We start from the raw sequence: 21,185 nt of genomic DNA, 5'->3' as shown, positions 1-21,185 counted from the left end.
AACCGAGGGTGGGAGGGAGGCAAATAATTTTATGATAGATAGGTTTTTGGATTATTGAATGAAAGCCGTTTGATCACGGATAGTGGAGTGAAAATGTACTTTTTGATAATCACCGAAAGAAAAATGTATTCATATGAAAGAAAATTTGTCTTTGATTAGATATTAAAAATGCCTTTTTACTCCACCTCACTGAGGAGTTCTTGTCCGCTATTCTGGCGGGAGTTCTTTCATAACACTTGAATCCTCGTTGAGGGTATGTTCTGTGTACTGACTTTAGGCGGCACAAGAACAAAATGGAGGTTGATTCCAGTAAAAAGGGCGCAGAATACGATTACGAAACTCAGTTCTTCGGATTTACTCCTGAATCTTTCGTCGATGGAGGTAGTAAGATGTCACATTCATACACTATTTGGAAATCGACATGTCAGTGATTCATGAAGGAACAAATACCTCTATTGCGATCATTCCATTTTTGTTTACTTATCAATTTGACAGTGTACAATGCAGTGAACGACTATGTTGGTGACTGCTTTCAAGAGCTGGAAAGTCTTATTAAAAGTGGGGTGAGAAAAGTACAGTAATTTTACTACTTGCCACATTACAGCAAAATATGGCTGTGCCATTGTGCCACTTATACGTCTGGTTTCAATTTTATTGCAATTATTAAGAGAACACTCAGTACAATACTAATTGAAATTATTGCAGGCTTTCTTATGATCTTTTATTCCAATGTAGCCGTCAGCGTCATCGGATGAATCAGAGGAACAGATTCATAGGGTCAGGCTAGCTTAACTCTCCTTTATATAATTTTGACAATTAATAACTCAGTGAAAAACCATAAGGTGATAACTGTTACTTATTTAAATATTTTACTCATTTTAGGAAAGTGAGAAAATGATCAAAAACTTTTACAAGAGTATTGATGCAGCTTTTGACAGATTTGAGGTAATCATAATATAGCAAATATTTGACAATTATTCCATGAGTGTGCATTGGATATGGATGATAGTCATCTTATATCCAAAAAGTGTGAGCTGAGAATAATTTTTAACTAAAAAAATGTATATGGAATATAGGTAAATCTCCCCGACTTTGTTTGGTAAGAACAAACAAAATGTTACAAAAAATAAAAAACACTTTCAGTTTAACTTGTCATCATGTGTGTGCATGAAAACTCCATAGTTGCATTATCCAATGATCCAGTTTCGAATAGCATGCTATGGAAGTGTCAAGAATATTGTTATTTAATTTTAGACCAGCAGTCTTTGTTTTATTTTAAGTTTTCAGAAATTTGGAAGGAAGTTGATATTGATGATAACTTTATACAATATATGATTCTCCAGGTTTATGTGAAAAATAACATCTTCAAAATTCCTGCCAATATTCTTTTACCAGAAGACAAGGTTAGACAATCCTTTAAAATATAGATGGTTAATTCTAATTTATCCATTAGAGATCATAAGTAATTTAAAATTGCATTATTTATTTTGATGCTTAACATTAATTGTTTTATCTCTCTCCTTGGTGCCAAATAGCAAGGTTAACATGAAACGTACTAGCAACACAATCTACAAATCTGTGATAGTGTAGTCTGATTGCTCAGGTGAGTGTAGTCCTCAGAAGGATTGTTGTCAGTAGTGGTGACTGACATTTCCACAACTGGAGTGGAAGTTATTATTAGTTTCTGGAAATGTTAGTCACCACTAACGACAATATTCTTTCTCAGTTTTTTTACTCACCCAGAGGATCAGACTACACTATCACACTTTACCCCAAGGTTCAAACCATTTACTGTATACACATCTGTGGGTTCCTAACTATAAATTTACTATTAAACCATGGTGCTGTGATAGGCAGATAAAGTTTAATGAGTATTGTGGTGTTGAGTTAATGTTGGAGTTTATACCATTGTTGAAAAGAGGTTCAGATTGGCAGGATGCATGACAAACTAGCCTGATGAATGCTTTGGCATTTTTCAAAATTGTAAGGTGGTAAGCAAATGATAGGTTACAATAATGGCACCTGGAATTGGAAGATTTTCTTTTAGTTAGAGTAACATTTTGAGGATTCTGTGTGTGGGTGTCATTTACCATGTTGCCATTCAGTGGAGTTTGCACAGATTGTTTTGGAAGAGACTTTTTGCTAACACATCACTCACCCTCTGCAGAAATAAAATGACTAAGAGTATTGCGGCATGGTATGAAAGGTTGCTAGTCCATCACTGTTCCTTATGAAAGTTTCCCTAACTGCTACAGGTTACTCATTTGTTCCACTGGATGAAAAGAGGCCCTGTAAAAGACTTAACAATACAATACAAAGTTCTTTATTTCAAGAGGGTAAATACATGATTAACCCAGTAAAGAGTTTTCTAACACATGGCCCTCTGTAAACCCACCCATCCCACCCAGGGGAGGACATCCATCACACAGTAATCTCATGTGTGGGAAATTAACATCTCCTACCCCAACCCTGTAGGAGACTGGACCTCCATTTATTCATCCCTATCCGAGAAGACTAGAATATTTAACCATTTCTTGATGTTATAGATAGGCAGCAAATTCTTCTCAATTATTTTAAGACCCTGAGTGTTGGTGCGGCCGAGGCTTGAACCCTCGACCTCCCGCACAACAGTCCAGCGCTCTATCCATTGAGCTAACCGGGAGGTTGAAGTTGTGTTGCCTAAGAATATTACAGAGTTATCCCAATCAGGCCTAGAGACTAGACAGCTGCACGTAGAATGCAACACATTAACAGTTGCACTTATAGCTGAATATTCCCAACAAAGGAATAACTTTTATTATTATCCAATTGTGCTTCATAGAATACAAATAACGCACAAGGCGAGTACAAATATCACATCCAGAAATATCCACAAAATTCACACGCACTGAAATAACAAATTGGTGTGTTGGATAATAAATCTCTTAGATGTTTTGTTGTGTAGTATTGCTGTGCATTTTTACCTGTTGTTTGTATTTTGACTCGCCTTACAGGCTGGCCAAAATACAGCACAACTCATGAAAATACTCAGCGATACTACACAACAAAACATCTATTAAGATATATATAATTAATAGTAAATAGGGCATAAGTATGGTCTTGTCACAGGTACATCATGAACACCAATATACAGTGAAGGATGAAAAACAGATTGACGAAGAGCTTAAAGAACTTGAAAGAAAAATCAAAGCAGTAAGGCAGACACCTTTTTTATTGCTGGTCTATGAGCAATAACAATTGAGTTTATGTTCTTAATCCAATTATCATGTAATCTGTTCACATCATACATTCTTGTTTTCAAGGCAAAGTATGTGAATGCAGCTTTGAAACTGGAAGTTAAAGATTTGAACAATGCTCAAGAACTGGTATGTTAATGCACAGATTCTTGAAACTTACAGAACTTGTCGTAGATTATGGAAGCCCTTTGACGGTATATTACAAAATGTTATTAATGAATCTCAGACACTGGACTCATTGTATCAGCATATCTATACATTTCAGCTTGACAACTTTGAAAACCACAGAGACACTGTAGAAAAGGCATTTGAAGGCAATGGAGGTGATGAAAACGATTTTTATACAAATAATAAAAATTATGTACTACCAATTATTAAAAATTATATCAAAGTAGGATGTCATGATGAATTTAACTTTGTTTCATCATCTAACTTGTGGTTAATGTGAATTTTACAACAACTTTGTTGAAAGAAATCATAAACTATATTTTTTATTCTCTTACAATTTCAAGGTGTAAAACAAAGCTTGACATCAACTCATGAGAAAGCAATCAAACTTCATGATTTAATAGCAAATGGACTCAATGCTGGGGCTTTTCATGTTCAGGTAAATATTAATTAGAGCAGTTTTAATTAACTTACTCTGGTCAACAATTGATTAACTCTTCCAGGACATGAACTCTACTTCCTTTATTTTCTAAGCCGATAAGGATAAAAAGAAAATCAAAACTAATGGCACTTATAAATATCATTATCCCTGCTTTAACTTTCCAATCAAACCAGTCCACCAATAGAGAGAATGTTGTTGTAAATCAGAACTGTTGGACTAGATTGGTCTCTATATATAAAAATGTAATCCAATGAGATGGAACTTTTGAAAATTCTCCAAAAACAATAAAAAGCTGGTCTGGCAGGCCAGCTATTGCATATGGTTGTCAGTCTCAGTACATACTGGTTCATTGGTCTCGCCTGCCTAATTGAGGAAAAAGAAACTCCAGAGTTCTCCTCCAGATCTTTATTAGTCCATATCATGACAAGTTTCACACAAGTTGCTTAGAATTCAAATGCATGTTTTGTGGTTATCATTGAAAATTCAAAATTGAAAAATTGGCTTTGACATAAGCTTGGTCCAATCACTGAAATCCACAGGACTAGCGTATACATGTTCAAATCAGAATTTTGAAGAAAGTTAGAAAAAATTAATGCCCAATAATATTAAATCAATTTTTATTTTTCAGAGAAAATCTGATGATCAAAGATCTTCAACAGAAAGGAAACAGAAAAAAATTAAATTAGGATAAATACAATATACAGACTGAGTAAATGAACATGTAACTAACATTCCCTTCCTCGAAATGTATAGTCAACAACTGGTCATACTGATATAAGTTTGATTTTGAAATGGTTACTGCTGTGTCCTGGAAACCTTTATTGGGTAGCTCTGTTATCTGGGAGAAATCCACTTTGCTGGATATATTAATTGTAGACTAAAAAATACTGAAACTTTTCATTACTATAAACATTTCCTTCTTTCAGAGTTAGACCAGGATTGTATAAATAATTTTTTTTTTTTACTTTTATGAAGTCATTGAGAATAGCTTTGGTATAAAATTAATTCAATAATATTTTCTTGGTATTGTAACTACTGGTACATATTATTAACCAAGCATGAGATCAAGATGGCTGAATATTGGTCAAATTCTTTTCTTGCGTTTTAATGCACCTGGACAAGTCGGGATCCATCAGGACATTGTCCAAAAACTATGAACTTTGTGAGTCTGCTCCAGGCAATTTTTTGTCTTGAATGGGAAAAAAGTGGGCAATCCCTGCTGTGCAAGATAGGCTCGTCTTGCCCACTTAGGGCCTGATTACATGAGCCGGGCTGGCCCTGTTAGCCGGGCTGATTTCTTTTGTTTTGGTGTTAGCCAAAGCGTGAAAACAAAAGAAATCAGCTCGGCTAACCGGGCCAGCTCGGCTCATGTAATCAGGCCCTTAGGTAGCCAATTGAACACAGGATTTTTTTTGTATATCTGGTGGAACTTGAAATTTCCCAACTACTGGTAAAACAATATAATTTCAATATAATTATCAACAAAGTTGAAATGGTAAATTGGCCACCGTTACGATTATAAAAGCTGACGTTTCGAGTGTTAGCCCCTCTTTGGAGCAAAAAGAGGAATTGTGGGTTGTGTGTGCTTTTAAAGGCAGAAAATGGAGCAACATGATTGGTGGGAACATGGGAATGTTCCCACAAATTTCAATTGGTTGAAATTATTTCGTTACCCCCACCGACGCAGCCCCAAACAGTTTCTTTAGAAACTATCAGCCTTTACTGGTAAAACAATTTGAAACAACAGATATAACATTTTAATTCTATGGGTGATTAACATTAAGGAAACATGAGTTGAATTCCATGACAACCAAATTCTTTGTACATTGACTTGAGGTTAAGTTGCAAAGCTAATTGCCCATTATGGCTGGTCACTGCTTCTCCCTGATTGCTGTCAGTGATGAAAATGAGAGTAAGCAAGTCTCTCCCTCTGGATTGCAAACCTGTCCATCGCAAATAATCAAACAAATTGCTAGGCTTTTTTAATTACAAATTACCAGTATCCATTTATATCATTTAGTGGAAAGGGATGCAAGACTTAATTGTATCTCCCAAAAAATGTCTCTATTTCCTTGAAAAGCTGGTTCCTCTTGCAGGACTTTCTACATCACTTTTAAATTAACAAAACAGTCACTGTAGTTATTGCAAAATGAGATGGTAAGGACAATTTTATATCAACATGCTCCCCAAGTGAGTCTCTGTACATGATCAGTTTTCTGTCGAGTTGATTTGATGAATCCAAGAAACTGAAGTTCTGAAACAGCTTGAATAAAACGAGCACTACAACAGAGTTAAGGTAAGAGTAACTCTTTGGTCCTTAAATACATATATCTTATTAACCAAGCGCGAGGGCCGTACTGGGAGAATATCGACCTGAGGTCTTGACAGTATGGACCGAGTGCAGCGAGGTCCATACAAAAAAGACGAGCACTGATATTCTTCCTGTACGGTCCTGAGCAAGCTTGGTTAATAAGAGATTTATTATACGACTGAAGTTCAAAGGGACACAAGTGTGGTATAATTCAGGACCATTCGGGACAGTGCCCGGTCCAATACTTAGAGAATATTGCACCAGCAATAGAGCATTTTGATTGGTTTATTTTAGTTATTGGCCCTCTGACTGCCCAAGTCATGTAATAAAATGTGCTATAGACCAACTAACCGATGGAATGAATGACACACTGACAAAGAGATTGATGGACTAACAGACTGACTGACAAACTGACTGACAGATGGAAGGACAAATGAATTGACCTGTGAAACTGTCGGAATAACTTGGAATCAACCATTTAATATTAGTCTAAAGGGACACATTTCCATCTGTCAACCCAAACATCTATTAATTACAAAGATACTGTAACTGTTCATCCATTTTCTGTTTCTTCTTTGGAGAACATTTCAGGGACTGATGTTCTATCAAAGGTTCCAAAACAGCTGTAAATGCCTAAAACAAAGGAAATCAGAGTGTGAGTCAAATCTGTAGAGAAAGAAATTAAAATATTTGGAAACGTTTTCAAAGGATGCATTGAGAGGACCAACTGGACAATTCCTTATCTTGCAGCATATCTCCTAACCACAAGGCCTACTGACAAAACTGTATTCAATGAACATTAGAAGTAACCAAAGATTAGAGATAGCAGCACCCATACATTTTGGAGTACCTTTAAAGCAGTAATCTTGACATTCAAATTTGTTAGAGCAAGGCTCAAAAAGAACAACTAAAAAGGGCCACCAACCTGGAACCAGTCATAAAGATTGATTAGTCTGCCACACTCCAAGTGTAGTTTATAAGCAATGCATACATCAGGCAAGGTGTCCTGAACTGTCCCTATGTCTGTCTGACAACAATCACACTGGAAATTGAGAAAAACCATCACTTAGATACTCTTCTAATGTGCCACAAGAAAGAAATAGCAATCATGGAGTTATTTACCAGGCTACATTGGTTTATATGGGAAAAGGTGTGTCCTCAGTCTTAGTACAGCCTGAGACCTTCAGCCTACTTGAAACCTTGAACAGTTTTTTCCCACATGGACACCCCACCCAGAAAATAATATTTATGTATTGAGAGCTGGACTTACTTGAAGGTAATGCTGAGGGTTACTAAGAGCTGTTTGTATGGCTATGCGGGGCATTCCAACCAAGTGCTAAAATGAGAAACAACCAGGGCAAACAATTAGGACAGATCATGACTGGCCACTGAAACACAATTTCATAATAGGATAATCATAGATCAAACACAAATGACATGTTAATAGTTAAAGAAAAAAAACAACCCCAACCATCACAGCTTATCCATTTGGCTATTCATAAGCATTGCAGAGAATTTCAGTTTAAGCTGGTAGATGAGTGCAACACCATGAGTGACCACACTCATTTTTACACCTCATAGCTACTGGACAATACCAGTACTTTTTTTCTGATCCATTCAGGTGGGTCAGAATCTTACATTCTAGAATCTGGTGGGCTAATCACTCAAATGTGGCCAGTCCAGCTTTTTAATAATACATGCCACAGCCCAAAATTCTTCCTGTACCAATTGTGGCAAAGCAGATAAAAGCAAATCAGCTGAGAAAAATAAAGAAGTTATTTACTGGCCTTGGTTTTGGGCCATACTCAAGACCTTGGGCATAGCTTTCATCCATTCAGTCCTATCACCTGGTGAATAACATATTTACAAACTATGACTGCATGCAAACCTTTCTTGTGTCCTGTAACTTGTCATAGTAAATGACTTCATGCAGAGGCATGTTTCTTGGACAGGTCAAAACTCTTCTATTGAGAAAAGTAAAAAGGGATAAAAATTCAATATTATTGCAGCAGTAACTTTCTGACTGAAAAACTTGTCCGGCTGAACATCATCTTATCCTAGTAGAGTTCAGTGCCTTGCAAAATTGAACTCAGACCTTTCATACCTCACCATTAGTACATTTGTTTATTTATCACTGACCCATAGAAGCCCATTAACTGGTGTGCAAAAAAAGAGCCAATTGAAATTCAAATTTGTTTTACCTAAACATCTCATCCATAGCATCGATTGTTTTCTGTCGCAACTTATCATATGGGGATTCTTTCTTCTTTTGTTTAGCAGCACTCATAAGTCTCTGTTATAGAGTAAAAAAAAATCATTCATTTAAAAGTAATTTAAATACCATGCAAGAGAGAAAACAGTGAAAGCTGAAAGGGCAAAGTGTTGTTTTTCTGCTTATTTGTACCTCTTGAAGTTCAAATCTGTTTGTAACAGTAGAGAGTGCTTCCTTTGGAGTGGAACTTTTCCCCTGAGTCTCTTGGATTCCTGTTAATAAAAAGCAATGATAAACACTATTAATTAACTATTAATGATATTCATTTGATAACTGTGTTACAAACACATGCAAAACAACTCAAACATCTTTATTTACCACTTATCTTGTCAAACTGTTTAAGCAATCCAGCAATACAATCTCTTGATTCCTTGAGCTTTTGGCAGTTCCTAAAAAGTAACATATAGCCAATGGTGGGTGAAATAATACTGACCACCTTAACTGCAAAGGGAAAAAAATAAAATCACCTCTCTGTTTCAGGAGAGTCCACAGCATTCCCTAAAATGTTCACACATTTATTAAGAAGAGGAAGAAGCTCATCTCTTGAACAAACTCTGTGGATATAAAGGAAGAAAAGTTAATAAATGTAGCTGCCCATCAAATGCTAACTTTTGGTGTTAAGTTATTGTTGGAACTGTAATAGTCATATTACATTGAACATTTCACAAAGCATGACATCAAGTCAGAAGCATAAATTCCTGGAGATGAAAGGTTCCTACAACACTTAGGCTCATAAATGTCTTTATTTTCAATACATGATAAAAAATTTTGGAAAACTGTATGAAACCTTCGATAAAGATCCTAACAAACGTAGTCAAACACCTGAGCAAAGACAGCGCCTCCTTATATTCTTCTTGGTCATAAATATTCATTGTCAAACTGTTTTCATAAACGTCACAGGGCTGAAAATGTCAAGAGAAATCAAACATTTAGTTAATGAATGGAGAACAAAACATATAAAAATGAGAAAACATTCAACCCTAATTCTTTAGGTGCATGATTGTACAACCTTCTTTCCCAAAGGATGTTTTGGAAGATTACATGTGAGAATATGGAGGCAATGTAACACAGGGAAGAAATTCCAGTGGTACTGATCAAAGCTTTCTAACAGCTCAGCTATTGTTTCCTGTAACAATTGAATAAAAAGTTGGTGGAAGATATGGTTAGTGTATGACTAGAAATAACCAGACATCCAAATCATTCAAATTTCATTAAATATGGTTTCTACACCAACTGACAAGCTAACCTTAGTAAAGGAGTCATCAAGTAATAATGACAGTTGCCTTGATGGAGGCTCAGATTCAACATACCTATAACAAGAAAAGATGGTCTTCATGAAAGAAATTTTCAGTCAATTTCTCAGCAAAAAGCCAGCTCTCTACAAGTAGAAATATGGAAAACAAAGGTGTTTGTCTTGAAAGTGAATTTGAACCTTTACAGAAATTTTCCTGCTCTGAGAAAAGAAGCCTTCATTCCTTTCCAACTTCAATAGAATAAAATGAAGCTTTCAAGTATTGTATATGCTCCCAATTCTTACAGATCCCACACATAAATAAAAGGTTCTGCTGCAAAACCTGGTGGAGTGAAAGATGAGCATTTACAAACTAAAGAGCAAAATTTACTTGCGAAAAGACTTTGTTTTCCTAAACATCTCCACTTGTTTGTGACTCATTTCATTGAGCAAATCTTTCCTGTCATCTGATGACACACAACAGAGCACGCTCAAAGGACTTTCAAAAAAATGCTCCATCAAACAAAACTGAAAAATGGAAAAAAAAATCAACTTAAAATCAAAACAAGAAAGTATCGGCTACCTGGCATTTTACCACCTTTAACCTCTGAGCTTTGCTACTCATTTTCACAGGTCCAATTAACTAACCTAACACTTACAAGATACATAAAACTGCCAGTTATGCATGTTAGCCCTAAGAGAGATCAAAATGAAACTTAAATGTAGGTTTGAAGGCTCAAATTCTCAGTTGTAAATGTTAAAAATACCTGAAGTCCTCTGGCAAGGTTCTGAAGTGAGAAATCATGGAACAGAAAATTCTCATACAGTAATCTCAACACCCGAGCACCAAGCTTGAATGGAAATCTGGCAGTCATCAAAACCTAGGAAAAGAGTTCTTCTATATTTATAACATCATAACACTGTACAAAATTATTGTTACTGTACACTAGGAAGACTTTGCACTTTAGGCTCACCTTGCTTATGATCTCTAGAACACAAACATGTGATGGCTCTGACTGGAATCTCTCAATAGACAACAGACTTGATACTGCATGTGGCAAAACTTTGTGAACAGTTGTCACTGCTGTAGCAATTCCAAAGACCAGCACCAAAGGAAGTTCACTCAAGTACTGACTGTTAAGGAAAAGAAATTAGAAAATAGAGACTATACAGCGAACAGAAGTTTAATTAAAAGTATAATAGGGGAGTACATTTTTAAAAAAATTGGCTGTTTCAGACTGCATGTGGCTACTGATAGAGCATAATTTTGGTAATAGTTTTTGTAGCAATGAAAACAACTAGAGGTTGTATAATGATGCTAAAGGGTGGTGTTGCAGAAGATTTGTCTAACCTGTAAAATAGAAAACCTGTAATTATAGAAGTGTGATATTTAACAGGGGCTAGCTCAAGAACCTCACTGTTCCTGTATTGGTGTATCCTCTTAGATTAACCCATGCTCCTTTTAATTTTAGCTGATGAACATAAATTATTTTGTTTTCATTCCATTTTTGTGAGACTTTTATTTCATACCACAAGACATTGTGCTGTATAGGATTTTCAGCCATTCCACTGTTACATCATTCTTTTGACTAGGGTCACCCCGTTAAACTCTGGACCTTCCTCGCTTTGCAAATTAAGCGGCTCTTTGGGATTTATTTAGAATTTTATTATTATATTTAACCTATTTAGATATTGCTGCAATGAAAAGTCTTGTTTTCAATCACATGCTGCTGGAGGTGCCACTGTGAAATTATTGAGATGTTTATCATCTTCTGTGGTGTCATGGTCAGAGCTGAAAAAATTAAATCTTTAGATCTACTAGGCATATCACTGATTCAAACAGTAAAATGCATTCTCTTTGAACAAAAATTACTTAGGGTTAAGTTTTCATGATACCCCAATCACACCTTTCAAAATATTTCTGCCACAAAAAGCTTTGTTTCTAAAGTGCCAACCTGAAATTATTTGGAGATGTTTATCATTTACTGTCAGTGGTACTCAAAACAAAGACAAGTATAGCACCAGGAAACACACGGTCAAAATTGGGCCAAGATCAAAATTCTATTGTTACCCTCACTCATCTTGACAACATGTGTGGCTTTGCCTCCTGAAGGAGGCAATAACTACAAAAACCCTTCTCATTCTCGGTACCATTGCTCATAATTTTCAATATAGAATTTCTTCACTGGTAAAATTAATATTTGTTAGTTTGACAAGTTCAATTTTTGTTTCTGACTTAAAAATGACAATTTTTTCACTGAGGAGAGGAAGGTAAAACAGACAGCTCTTAATGACTAAGAGCAACTTATACCTGCAAATCATCACAAAGTTTTGAATGACAGCTGGAAGAAAACCCTCAAAGTCCTCAAAAATGACAACCAAAGGGGGTTGATCTGAAAAAGGGAACATGGCAGTCAGAAAAAAAACTAAAACAAATAAAAACAAAAAATAATAATAATAAGTAAATTTAAAATATGAAAACTGAATATGATGAAAAACTGCTATGATTCACCTGAAAACTGTGACTGCTGTCTGCTCTGTCTTCTCTTTGGATAGCTGTACTGAAACACAAACAGTTCAACCCAGTCATTATCCCCAATTCACCTTTGGTTTGAAATCCCACATACTGTGAAATCACGATGACAATATTAATGGTGTCCCTCTTAAGTTAGGTTATCTTAATTCAAACAGATAAGGATTAATTGCAACCTTTGTAGTGCCACAGATGATGAAAAATACTTAGAAAAAGTGAATGACAAACATCATCCAGACTACTTGCAAATTAAAAACTGTATCAACAAGAACAAAACCTTGATCATTTTCTGGTACCAATGGCAGAGTACAGGCATTGTAAAACTGCTTATTTTCTTGGCTTGTTCTGAAGGAAACAAATCATCCCCATCCTTGAAAATAAAGTAACAATGATATGTCAACAAGTCTTTCAGTCACAGTTATTACAAACTTTCTGATTTCTCAGTTAGTAAGCCAGTTACTGAACAACAAATGTGTTTATTTAAGCCAAGGGCAAATACTTGATGATCATTGGTATCATATCATGGTAAGAAATTATAAAACAGACAATGTAGTCAAACTCACATGTACATCACAACCAATGAACTGTGATATCACATTCTTCATTGTTGCTTTCATAACTGTAGAGCACAAATTTGTATTTTAAGCAAAAAACAATTGTAACAAATGTTGAAATCCATTGATTTGTTTTACTTGTCTAGGAAGATGATCAGAGAACCTAATCTACAACAAAATCACAAGCTTTTTTTAAATAAAGAAGAGTATTTAATATCAATTAAAAATTATAATTAATCAGCTAATTGGTAGGAACCAACTTTGAAAATCTTACAATAAAATTTCACTTAAAAAAAATACATCTTGTTGTCAGTGGAAACTACTTCCTCCTACTTGTACACCCAAGATCTATTAGAGAAGAATAATGTTTCTGAGTTTTAGAAAGAAAGCAAAGAGGGAATAAAAGCAAACCTGTGCAGTCTTTGGACCTAAGTAAAGCAACAAATGGAGTCACATGGCTGTTTAATTCAGTGGCTAACTGAGAGAATACTACATCGTGGTCTGGCATATTTACACCTGAAATAATAAATTACACAGTTCAGCTTATAGCACTAGTGACAAACAAAAGGCTTGTATTCTCTTCACCAGTTATCAAAGCAGCTGTAGGTATTTCTTGTATGACACTGGTCCTTCCAATTTCTGATGATTTTACACTCTGTTTCCTCTTAAAAAATTCCAGAAGGTCAGAAAATATTTTACTGTTCATCTGTGACTGCAGAACCTAAGATAAAACAACAACATGCAGTCATCATTATTGCATTTCATACATGTATTCATCAATTACGTGTATGTCATTTATTTCCAGTTGTGAATAATTTTCCTCAGCTTCCCGAACAGTTCACACTTTTCATGCCTCTTTTTCCTGAACACATCAGCAAAAGACAAGCTCTGGAACATTATAAACACCACAATATATCACACTTCACTGGCGCTTGCACCTCAATTTCATATTTAATAGATTCCCAACACTTTTTATAGTTTTGAAATCTCTGCTTGCGATGGGCTGTATTTTCTCCAGCGACATCTGGAAATATGTCCTCTGAAAAAAAGAGAAAAAAAGACAAAGCTTTCGTTCACTAACTTGTTAGTCATGATCAAGTGAGTCTGTGCTTGAATCAGTATATCAACAGGTTTGGAATATAGTCAATTGACACACGAAAATAATCTACTCATTGGTTGTTATCAGACTAGGATAAAAATCGCAGCTCAGAACTGTATTTTTCAGCTAGTATCTATTTATATTTTCAAGATAATCATAAGTAGTTCACCCTTTTACAGGTGATTTTGCGGGGAGATCGTCGGATTGACAAGAAACCACAGTGACATGCTGGACCAGTAAGCTGATCTATCCAACCTGCACGACGCTTTCTTGGAGTGCGAGCCGATGATTTCTTGATCAGAAAGCAGCCCTAAAGTTAAAGACAAGTAATATCGAGTTTAAAAAAGAGTTAAATCAAACGTTATCACAAGAAATCCTTGATTAAAAGCAATCAACCTTGGAAACTGAGCTAGTATCCTCCGCCATGCTTTCAAGGTAATCCAAATTTTTTCGCGCGCGTTACGTCAGCTTCACAGGTAGTTGGTCATACTCGGCCTTGAGATCCGGCAAGAGGTGCCTATGCCCTTCACCCCCTTCCTACCCCCCCCCCCTAACTCCCGCCTCTTGACTTGAGTTTGTAAGTCGCTGAAAATTTAGCTGCAAAACAAATTGCCTGAGTTTTGTTGCTGTTTTTGTTCTATTATTTTGCTCTCTTCGTATTCTCTCTTATATTTATGACATGTTTTCTTGGATGTGTATGGTGGCCGAGAACTGCCATTAAAAATATTCAAATTTATAGGAATCATTTTTGTTTGTTTTTTAATTTCGATTTATTTCTCATTTTTCTTTTTAAACTAAAAGCAAGTGAAAGTAGAAGGTAAAATAGAAATAAAATGAAACCAAAGATAAATGAAATGAAATCAAAATCAAATACTACCCGGCCGAGCGCTGCCACTATTTTTTTTTATTTATTTATTTATTTTTATTTCCAGTCTGATGTTTGGCTGTGTAGCCGCGTGATGCGGTTCTAGCCAATACCCACCAATTGAAATTTGCTCACCACAGAGTCTCCTGTAGCTCAATGGTTAGAGCATCCGACTAGATCATGGAGGGTCGTGGGTTCAATTCCCATCTGGAAACTAGATTTTTAAAAATTGTTTATTTCATCTTTAAATAAACAAATTAAGTCATAAAAGTTCCAAAAAATAATTCTATTTCCCCCATTGTCTCTCACTGTTATGCGATTTCATACGAATTAACGGAAATAAACATAGGAATCAATGAAAAAAAATAGGTCGTTTTAAAAGGGCCTGGCAGCAAGTCAAAAAGTAGGCTATCTCTTTTTCTTTTTTCACGTATGGAAGGTTGCCAAGAGGAAAACAAACTGTGGACTCGAGCAGAGACAAAATCTAAAAATCTTCTCCCCTTATATATGTACACTTCAGTGGATGCACACGACAGCACCGACGAACAAGCTCTTACATCAATACAGGAGCTTTTTAAGGCTGTGAGTTCTGAAAAGGAGGCAGATACACCAGTGCATCCATCAGGTACTAACTTTAGAACCGATGTAGAGCCCGTATCCTTGCCTGGGTATGATCACAAGACGTATCAGTCATCACATACTGGAACTGATTTACGCAATAAAATGCAAATCCAACTTTTCCTCTATCTTCCTTTCACGTGCGATAGACGCAAATGATTTCTTTGGTACTACATATGTCATAATAGATGAAAGCTGTTTTGTCTTCGGAACATCTAGCGAAGAAGCAAAATGCAAGAAGAGTGACGTTATTGGTGAAGATTCGGTATGATTATTCAACGGTCGTTTAGAGCTACTTGAAGAAAGATTTTACCAGATCCTTTCAGACTGCCGAGGGGAATGTGATTTACAAACAAATGAAACTGAAGAAAATCAAGAATGTTATCTTGACTCGGAGGAAGAAGAGGCTCCAACCAAAATTTGGAGTGGGAAGAGGTCAGTGCGGCCTCCCGGCGCGTGGAAGACTTTTTCTAACCGCAAAGGTTAAAAGACGATTTCAATCCATCGAACACTTATAATCGGTCGAACAAGACGGTTCAATCATGCTTCACTAGCAATTAAACTGAACGCTCAAAATGCAAACGGTTCAACAATTGATGTACTAACTACGAATATTTAGTCCTAATTACATCAAAAAGGGAAAGCAAGTACAAATACAGAAGAAGCAAACCCTAAACGTTACGTCTACCTCTTGATTTTTTCATTTGATTTTGAATTGGCAATGGCTATTACATCACATAGTGTGTAACGTTAACGGATATGAACTCTAATCTTTTTTACTTATGTAACTCTTCCGTTTTTAGCACAAAGACACTAAGAAACTTTCAATGACTTTCTATTTAATTTGTTAGCGCGCTTTGTTTGATTTCTGTTCCGTGACTAGCGAATGTCCGTTCAAAGCTAGCTACATAAAGCACTGTTTATTTCTATTTCCCGTACGTCAAAGTGTAAGAACTAAATTCGCCTTCTATTAGCAAGTAGCTCAGTTGCGAGGAGTCACTGTAGCGGAAGCATTTCGGAGCCGAACGAAGTTTAGGAGTTCTTTACCCCGGAGTCAAGATCCGATGTAAGTTACGCTTGTAATATTCCTCATTTTTATCATTTCTAGTTTCGTAGTCTTTCGGTTTTCCTTATATCGAACCTTCATGTATCCGTTCTATAGTTTTTACCGCCTGTGCTGCACAAAGACTGCCAGCTTAAGTGAATAAAGAGTTTGATGCTGCTGCTTGTCTAAAGTTCAACACTGTGGTTATACTGGCGAACTCCGGTGCACAACACCACGTGTCTGCGGCATCGGGAACGCGACATAGTGAGCAGAGACTTTCGTCTCAACGACGAGATTTCAGAAGCGACGATCAAACTGTGATAACCTAGCTCTGTTTTAAAGTTAAACCCGGGTTTCTGATCCTCTTCATTAACCTGAAGACGGGAGCAACACAATGGAGGTTGGGGGATGATCGGGAGGCAAGGGAGCACACAAGTACGGGAGGCGGGAGAGCGTGGCACGGAAGCGGGAGACTCTGACCCCCCTGTCCCCCCCCCCCCCAACACACACACACTATTAAGTGTAATTAAGGAAAAACAGAAATGTACACACTTTCAGGGCTGTGCTATAAGAAAAATGGAAGGGAGCCCAGTGCTCTGAAACTGTATTATCCAGGGTGCCCAGCATATGCTTTTTATGAAATAACTAAGATTCCTTAGTTGCCCAAGGGCAAAAGTAAGGCGCCAGGGACCACCGGGCGCTGTTAGACCACAGCCGTGAATGTGCAATTTTATTTGAGCACACAACAGTGTATTTTTTTCATTAACATGAAAACCTTGGTGCTAAATGTCTATTATGATTCATTCCAAATTTGAGGAAGTAGTAAATTGAATCTCTGTAATGAAGTGGTTTCCCTTTTATAAAAATATGAATAGGAGCCTAGTAGTTTAATGTTACAAATGAAATTTGATAAGTGTTATGTTTTCCAAGTAATGCCCAGAATTATTCAGACATTAACATTTCCATTACTTCCAGCGTATGCATGGTTCAGATAGGCATTGATATTTAAACGTGGTAGCAATACATGTGTATTAATAGGCCTTTATTTAGTAGACTACAACTCCTTTTCAGTTACCTGTTTGGTTTTGGTTAATTCATTGCAAGGCTGATATACATGAAAAAATGACACTCTTGATTGGCTGAAAACAGCTAGATGCCTTTTTCATGTATCACTAGTGAAAACTTAAGTACAAACGTAAACTAGGCTCAGCAACCATAGATCACAGTAGAAACCAATCAGATTTACAGTAAGTAGATTGTGCTGATTGATACATACAGTTGCTGACCAAAATAAAAAAAGGCTTGGATATTTTTTTGTATAGCGATAAAGTAACACTAACAAAATTGCATTCCTGAGTAAGGTTTCAGCTGAAGGACAAATGTTGATAGCATGTCAAGGTGAGCATTAACGATGATGTAAAGTTCACCAAATCATTTGATGTCTCCATTTCGCTTGAATATAGGAAACACACTGGCATGAAATTACAATTTCAATAATAAGAAAACTTGAAAGGTTCTGGTACTTTAAATCATATGATACCATCATCCACTTGCCTGTACATTGATCTCTGTTGTGTATAAGTTACTTACTGAGATATATTATGGTGACACTCTCTCTATTGAACTTTGTACTGAATAAAACCTCTTGGTCAAATTGTAAATCTTATTGGGTTAAAAATTATTAGCAATTTTAATGTACACTTAAGAGTTCTACTCAACATCTGATTACAAAAAAAATTGCTTGTGTTCTGATCTTGTTATGCACATATCTTTTTTCAAAAATTATTCCATTTGCAACCCCATATCCACCTACTTCAACTAAAATTTTCTATGTTGTTTTTTGAAGATAGTGGCCCACAAAACCCAAATACAATAATTCTAGTAAACTTTTACTCACAATGCACTAAAAATAGAACTTTGTGCCTTAATGGACAATGGGAAAGTATGCTCAGCCTTGTGTTACTTTACATGTAGGTGTTATCCAAAATTAGTCATACATTCAAACCAAATCAAGCTCCCCATTGCTTCTAGTGTAGATTACATCATTTCCTGAATGTCTTGGCCCTTCTGTGAAGTTTTGTCATCGAGTGCTGGTAGACAAAATGCCAAAAATATTCATATGAAATGCTTCCCTGGAGTTGATCTCGCATCACTTGCCTTGGAAAAGACAATCAATGTACAAACTTCAGAACTCAATTCCACTTTGTCATGTAAACAAAATGGACTGAATCTATCAGGCCACTTTGGGAGATGATCATGCTGAGGTCTTTTAGTTTTTTAAAATCCTTAGGTTACATGTACAACCTTTGTTGTCAAAATGAGACTTGTAACAAAGTTTGGCCATTGACCCTCGTCATGAAAATGAACATTTCAGGACTTTTGTATGCTAGTTATCTTGTTTAATTGATGAACAGGAGCAATATTGAAAACTAACTAACTATAATCAGAAGTTAGCTCTTCTTCTCGGAACTCAATAGGACAACAGACACTAAAAAGCAGCTATATTTGAGAAGGTACACATGTATGAATTACAGATTTATTTTTGTCAATACGTCTGTTGAAATCAAAGAAATGTTGTGCTTTTTTGGCATTAACTTGCTCCAAAACAGCTGTGAAAGGTAAAAATTATTGCCCTAATTGAGTGATTGAGTTCTTACCATTGCTGTATAGAATCTGTTGAACTATGGGTATTGCTCCAGTGATCACAAAATTCACAAACTGATTTCCTTAAATATTTATTCAACTTCTTACTTTGTTAAACGAACACCGTGAGAACTAAAATAAAAGTATAAACGAATTACAAATGATATCGTGTAAAGAACTGGATAAATTCATTTAATGCGACTCAAAAGTTACAAGACAAAGGAAAAATAACAATGATCAATTAACGGTACAACTATGTCGTTAGCAACATTCGCTTTAACTAAATTTTACGTTTTAACATAGTTCGCAAAACGAGAATTCACAATTAAAGAAAGAAGGATACAAATTGCTTCATGAAATAAACTAAAAGGCGGAAAAATATTTACCTTGGTGCCGCTATCACTAGAACAATGAAAAAAGGTTTGAGCACGGCGGCTAAAACTTCGCTTTCAGTTGAAAGATCTTGCGTCAACTGATGACAAAAGAAAACGTAACCTTTATACAGCGTGCGGGCTGTTGCAGCGCTTTTGTGAGCTCTTGCCATACGCGCGTGCCACTAAATTAAAGGTCGCACGCTGACGCTACGAGACTGCGCTTGCAACTAAATTAAATTATTAAAAACTAGATCATTGGATAATGCAATTCAAGAATTATTATTGGCTTAGCCATTATGGTATATCAGCCAATATACCATAACCTACAAATATGGTAAGCGGACATATCAGCTTAAAATTAAACGGGAGCTAAAAATTTAATAGAATTTAATAATTTAATTTAACATTTGTAATAAAACAATTATTCCACTCGCGCTTGTTGGATATGAGATGATTATAGCCAACTCGGCGCTACGCTCCTTGTTGGCTATCTATTATCGCATATCCAACGCGCGCTCGTGGAATAATTGTTTTATTAAAAACGCCCCCAAGAAATTATTATTTTGTAAGAAGAAACTGGATTTTTTAGCTCCCTTTTGATTTTAAGCTGATGCGTACGCTTACCATATTTGTAGATTATGGTATATTGGCTGATATACCATAATGGCTAAGCCAATAAAAAGTCTTGAATTGCATTATCCAGTGATCCAGTTTTTAATAATTGTTAATTCTAACCTAACCAAAGTAAAGCGCGCGCTCTGATTGGTCAATTTAGCGTCCCCCATTTGCCCATGGGTGTACGCTGCTCACGTTAGCAAATGCAAAGACTCTTTTTCCGCGCGCTTGTTTTTTCTGGTCGTGTTAGATTTGTTAAATAAAAGGGAACTCTTTAGCTACAATGTATCAATATTATGTTATAAAACAATTGGTAAACACCACAGCGTACACTGTTGAGTTATGGATGCACTTGAGAGGTTTGCTAAGCACTCAAGAAGCTAGATTTGCTCTCGGCTATTGCCTCGAACGACTCTTACGCTTCTTTCGTGCTTCGCGACGTCCCGCGTGCATCCATAACTCAATAGTGTACGCTGTGGTGTTTACCATTTGTTAAGTTCGCGCGCTGCTATATTGCGTCAGTTACAATGGGGTTCATAATTTATTAAATTACCTGCAAATAGATGTTCAAAGTGAAGCAAGAGAAAATTGGGTTGATCTTTAAACAAGAGTATTCTAATCATTATTGATGTGTTCCAAACCATAGTTTTCATTGTTTGAAATCTTACATTAAAAAAATTTGTAGAATTGATGTGTTTAGGCGTGTAACTAACCCTGACACCATCCCTTTAATGAAGAAAGAGCAGAGATAATTAGCGTTTTGAACTTTTTGTTGACTATTTTCAAATTTGTTTCAACATATTTTCTTCAAACAGCATGGTTACCGGCTTACCGGGCAGGTACAAAAAGCAGGTCACAGGTGACAATTAACAGGTCACAATTAAAGAGTTATACACCAGATAGAGTAAAGGCGTTGCATTAAAGTGTTCCATTTCCGGTAGTCAGAAATGAACATATAATATACATGCGGTCCAGTTTTCGTATAAGAATAGGACAATAAAATGTCACAAGTTCAACATTCTGTGACCTGTGACCTGTGACCTGCTTTTCGTACCTGCCCCATGGTTATCGTATTAATTTTGTTTGATGGCAATGAATTTGCCTTAAAAATCTTTCTCCTTTCTAAAGGGAGATATTTATCTGTTTTCAAAGATTTGTTTCAATGGTCCTGGTGACTAG

The 21,185-nt window shown here is 36.1% G+C and overlaps 2 protein-coding genes and 1 long non-coding RNA gene across 7 annotated transcripts; 1 reads left to right on the top strand and 2 right to left on the bottom strand.

Annotated features, from left to right (window-relative positions):
* Positions 1-33: 33 nt before the first annotated feature.
* LOC111332297 (protein MIS12 homolog) lies at positions 34-4,820 on the top strand. 2 transcript variants are annotated; one of them, XM_022937608.2, is made up of 10 exons: positions 43-381; positions 496-563; positions 736-777; positions 883-945; positions 1,344-1,403; positions 3,109-3,192; positions 3,303-3,365; positions 3,502-3,559; positions 3,749-3,843; positions 4,475-4,820. In XM_022937608.2, exons 1-10 carry the CDS (start codon positions 294-296, stop codon positions 4,535-4,537), a joined length of 684 nt encoding a protein of 227 aa, XP_022793343.2. In that variant the 5' UTR covers positions 43-293; the 3' UTR covers positions 4,538-4,820. The 2 variants fall into 2 exon arrangements, with proteins under 2 accessions (XP_088582998.1, XP_022793343.2); XM_088726872.1 differs by lacking the exon at positions 3,109-3,192 and having other exon boundaries at positions 34-381.
* Positions 4,821-5,580: 760 nt separating this feature from the next.
* LOC148727419 (origin recognition complex subunit 3-like) lies at positions 5,581-14,385 on the bottom strand. 4 transcript variants are annotated; one of them, XM_088726868.1, is made up of 24 exons: positions 14,243-14,385; positions 14,102-14,156; positions 13,686-13,786; positions 13,333-13,468; positions 13,159-13,263; positions 12,757-12,812; positions 12,471-12,563; positions 12,173-12,221; positions 11,972-12,053; positions 10,635-10,794; positions 10,428-10,541; positions 10,052-10,188; positions 9,676-9,739; positions 9,439-9,555; positions 9,252-9,331; positions 8,897-8,983; positions 8,748-8,818; positions 8,562-8,641; positions 8,359-8,450; positions 8,046-8,121; positions 7,428-7,493; positions 7,083-7,199; positions 6,702-6,790; positions 5,581-6,126 (listed from the first exon to the last, which is right to left on the bottom strand). In XM_088726868.1, the coding sequence occupies exons 1-24, from the start codon at positions 14,270-14,272 to the stop codon at positions 6,021-6,023; spliced, it is 2,163 nt and encodes a 720-aa protein (XP_088582994.1). In that variant the 5' UTR covers positions 14,273-14,385; the 3' UTR covers positions 5,581-6,020. The 4 variants fall into 4 exon arrangements, with proteins under 4 accessions (XP_088582994.1, XP_088582995.1, XP_088582996.1 ...); XM_088726869.1 differs by having other exon boundaries at positions 12,763-12,812; XM_088726870.1 differs by lacking the exon at positions 13,159-13,263.
* Positions 14,386-17,197: 2,812 nt separating this feature from the next.
* Positions 17,198-19,766, bottom strand: LOC148727418 (uncharacterized). The gene is made up of 2 exons (XR_015989324.1): positions 19,404-19,766; positions 17,198-18,531 (listed from the first exon to the last, which is right to left on the bottom strand). It is a non-coding gene; the product is annotated as an uncharacterized LOC148727418 (long non-coding RNA).
* Between the last annotated feature and the right edge of the window lie 1,419 nt (positions 19,767-21,185).

Source organism: Stylophora pistillata, chromosome 7, assembly GCF_964205215.1.
Source record: "Stylophora pistillata chromosome 7, jaStyPist1.2, whole genome shotgun sequence".
NCBI classification, from domain to species: Eukaryota; Metazoa; Cnidaria; class Anthozoa; order Scleractinia; family Pocilloporidae; genus Stylophora; species Stylophora pistillata.
Note: the sequence above shows the minus strand (reverse complement) of the source record. Positions and strands in the feature narration are given on the sequence as shown.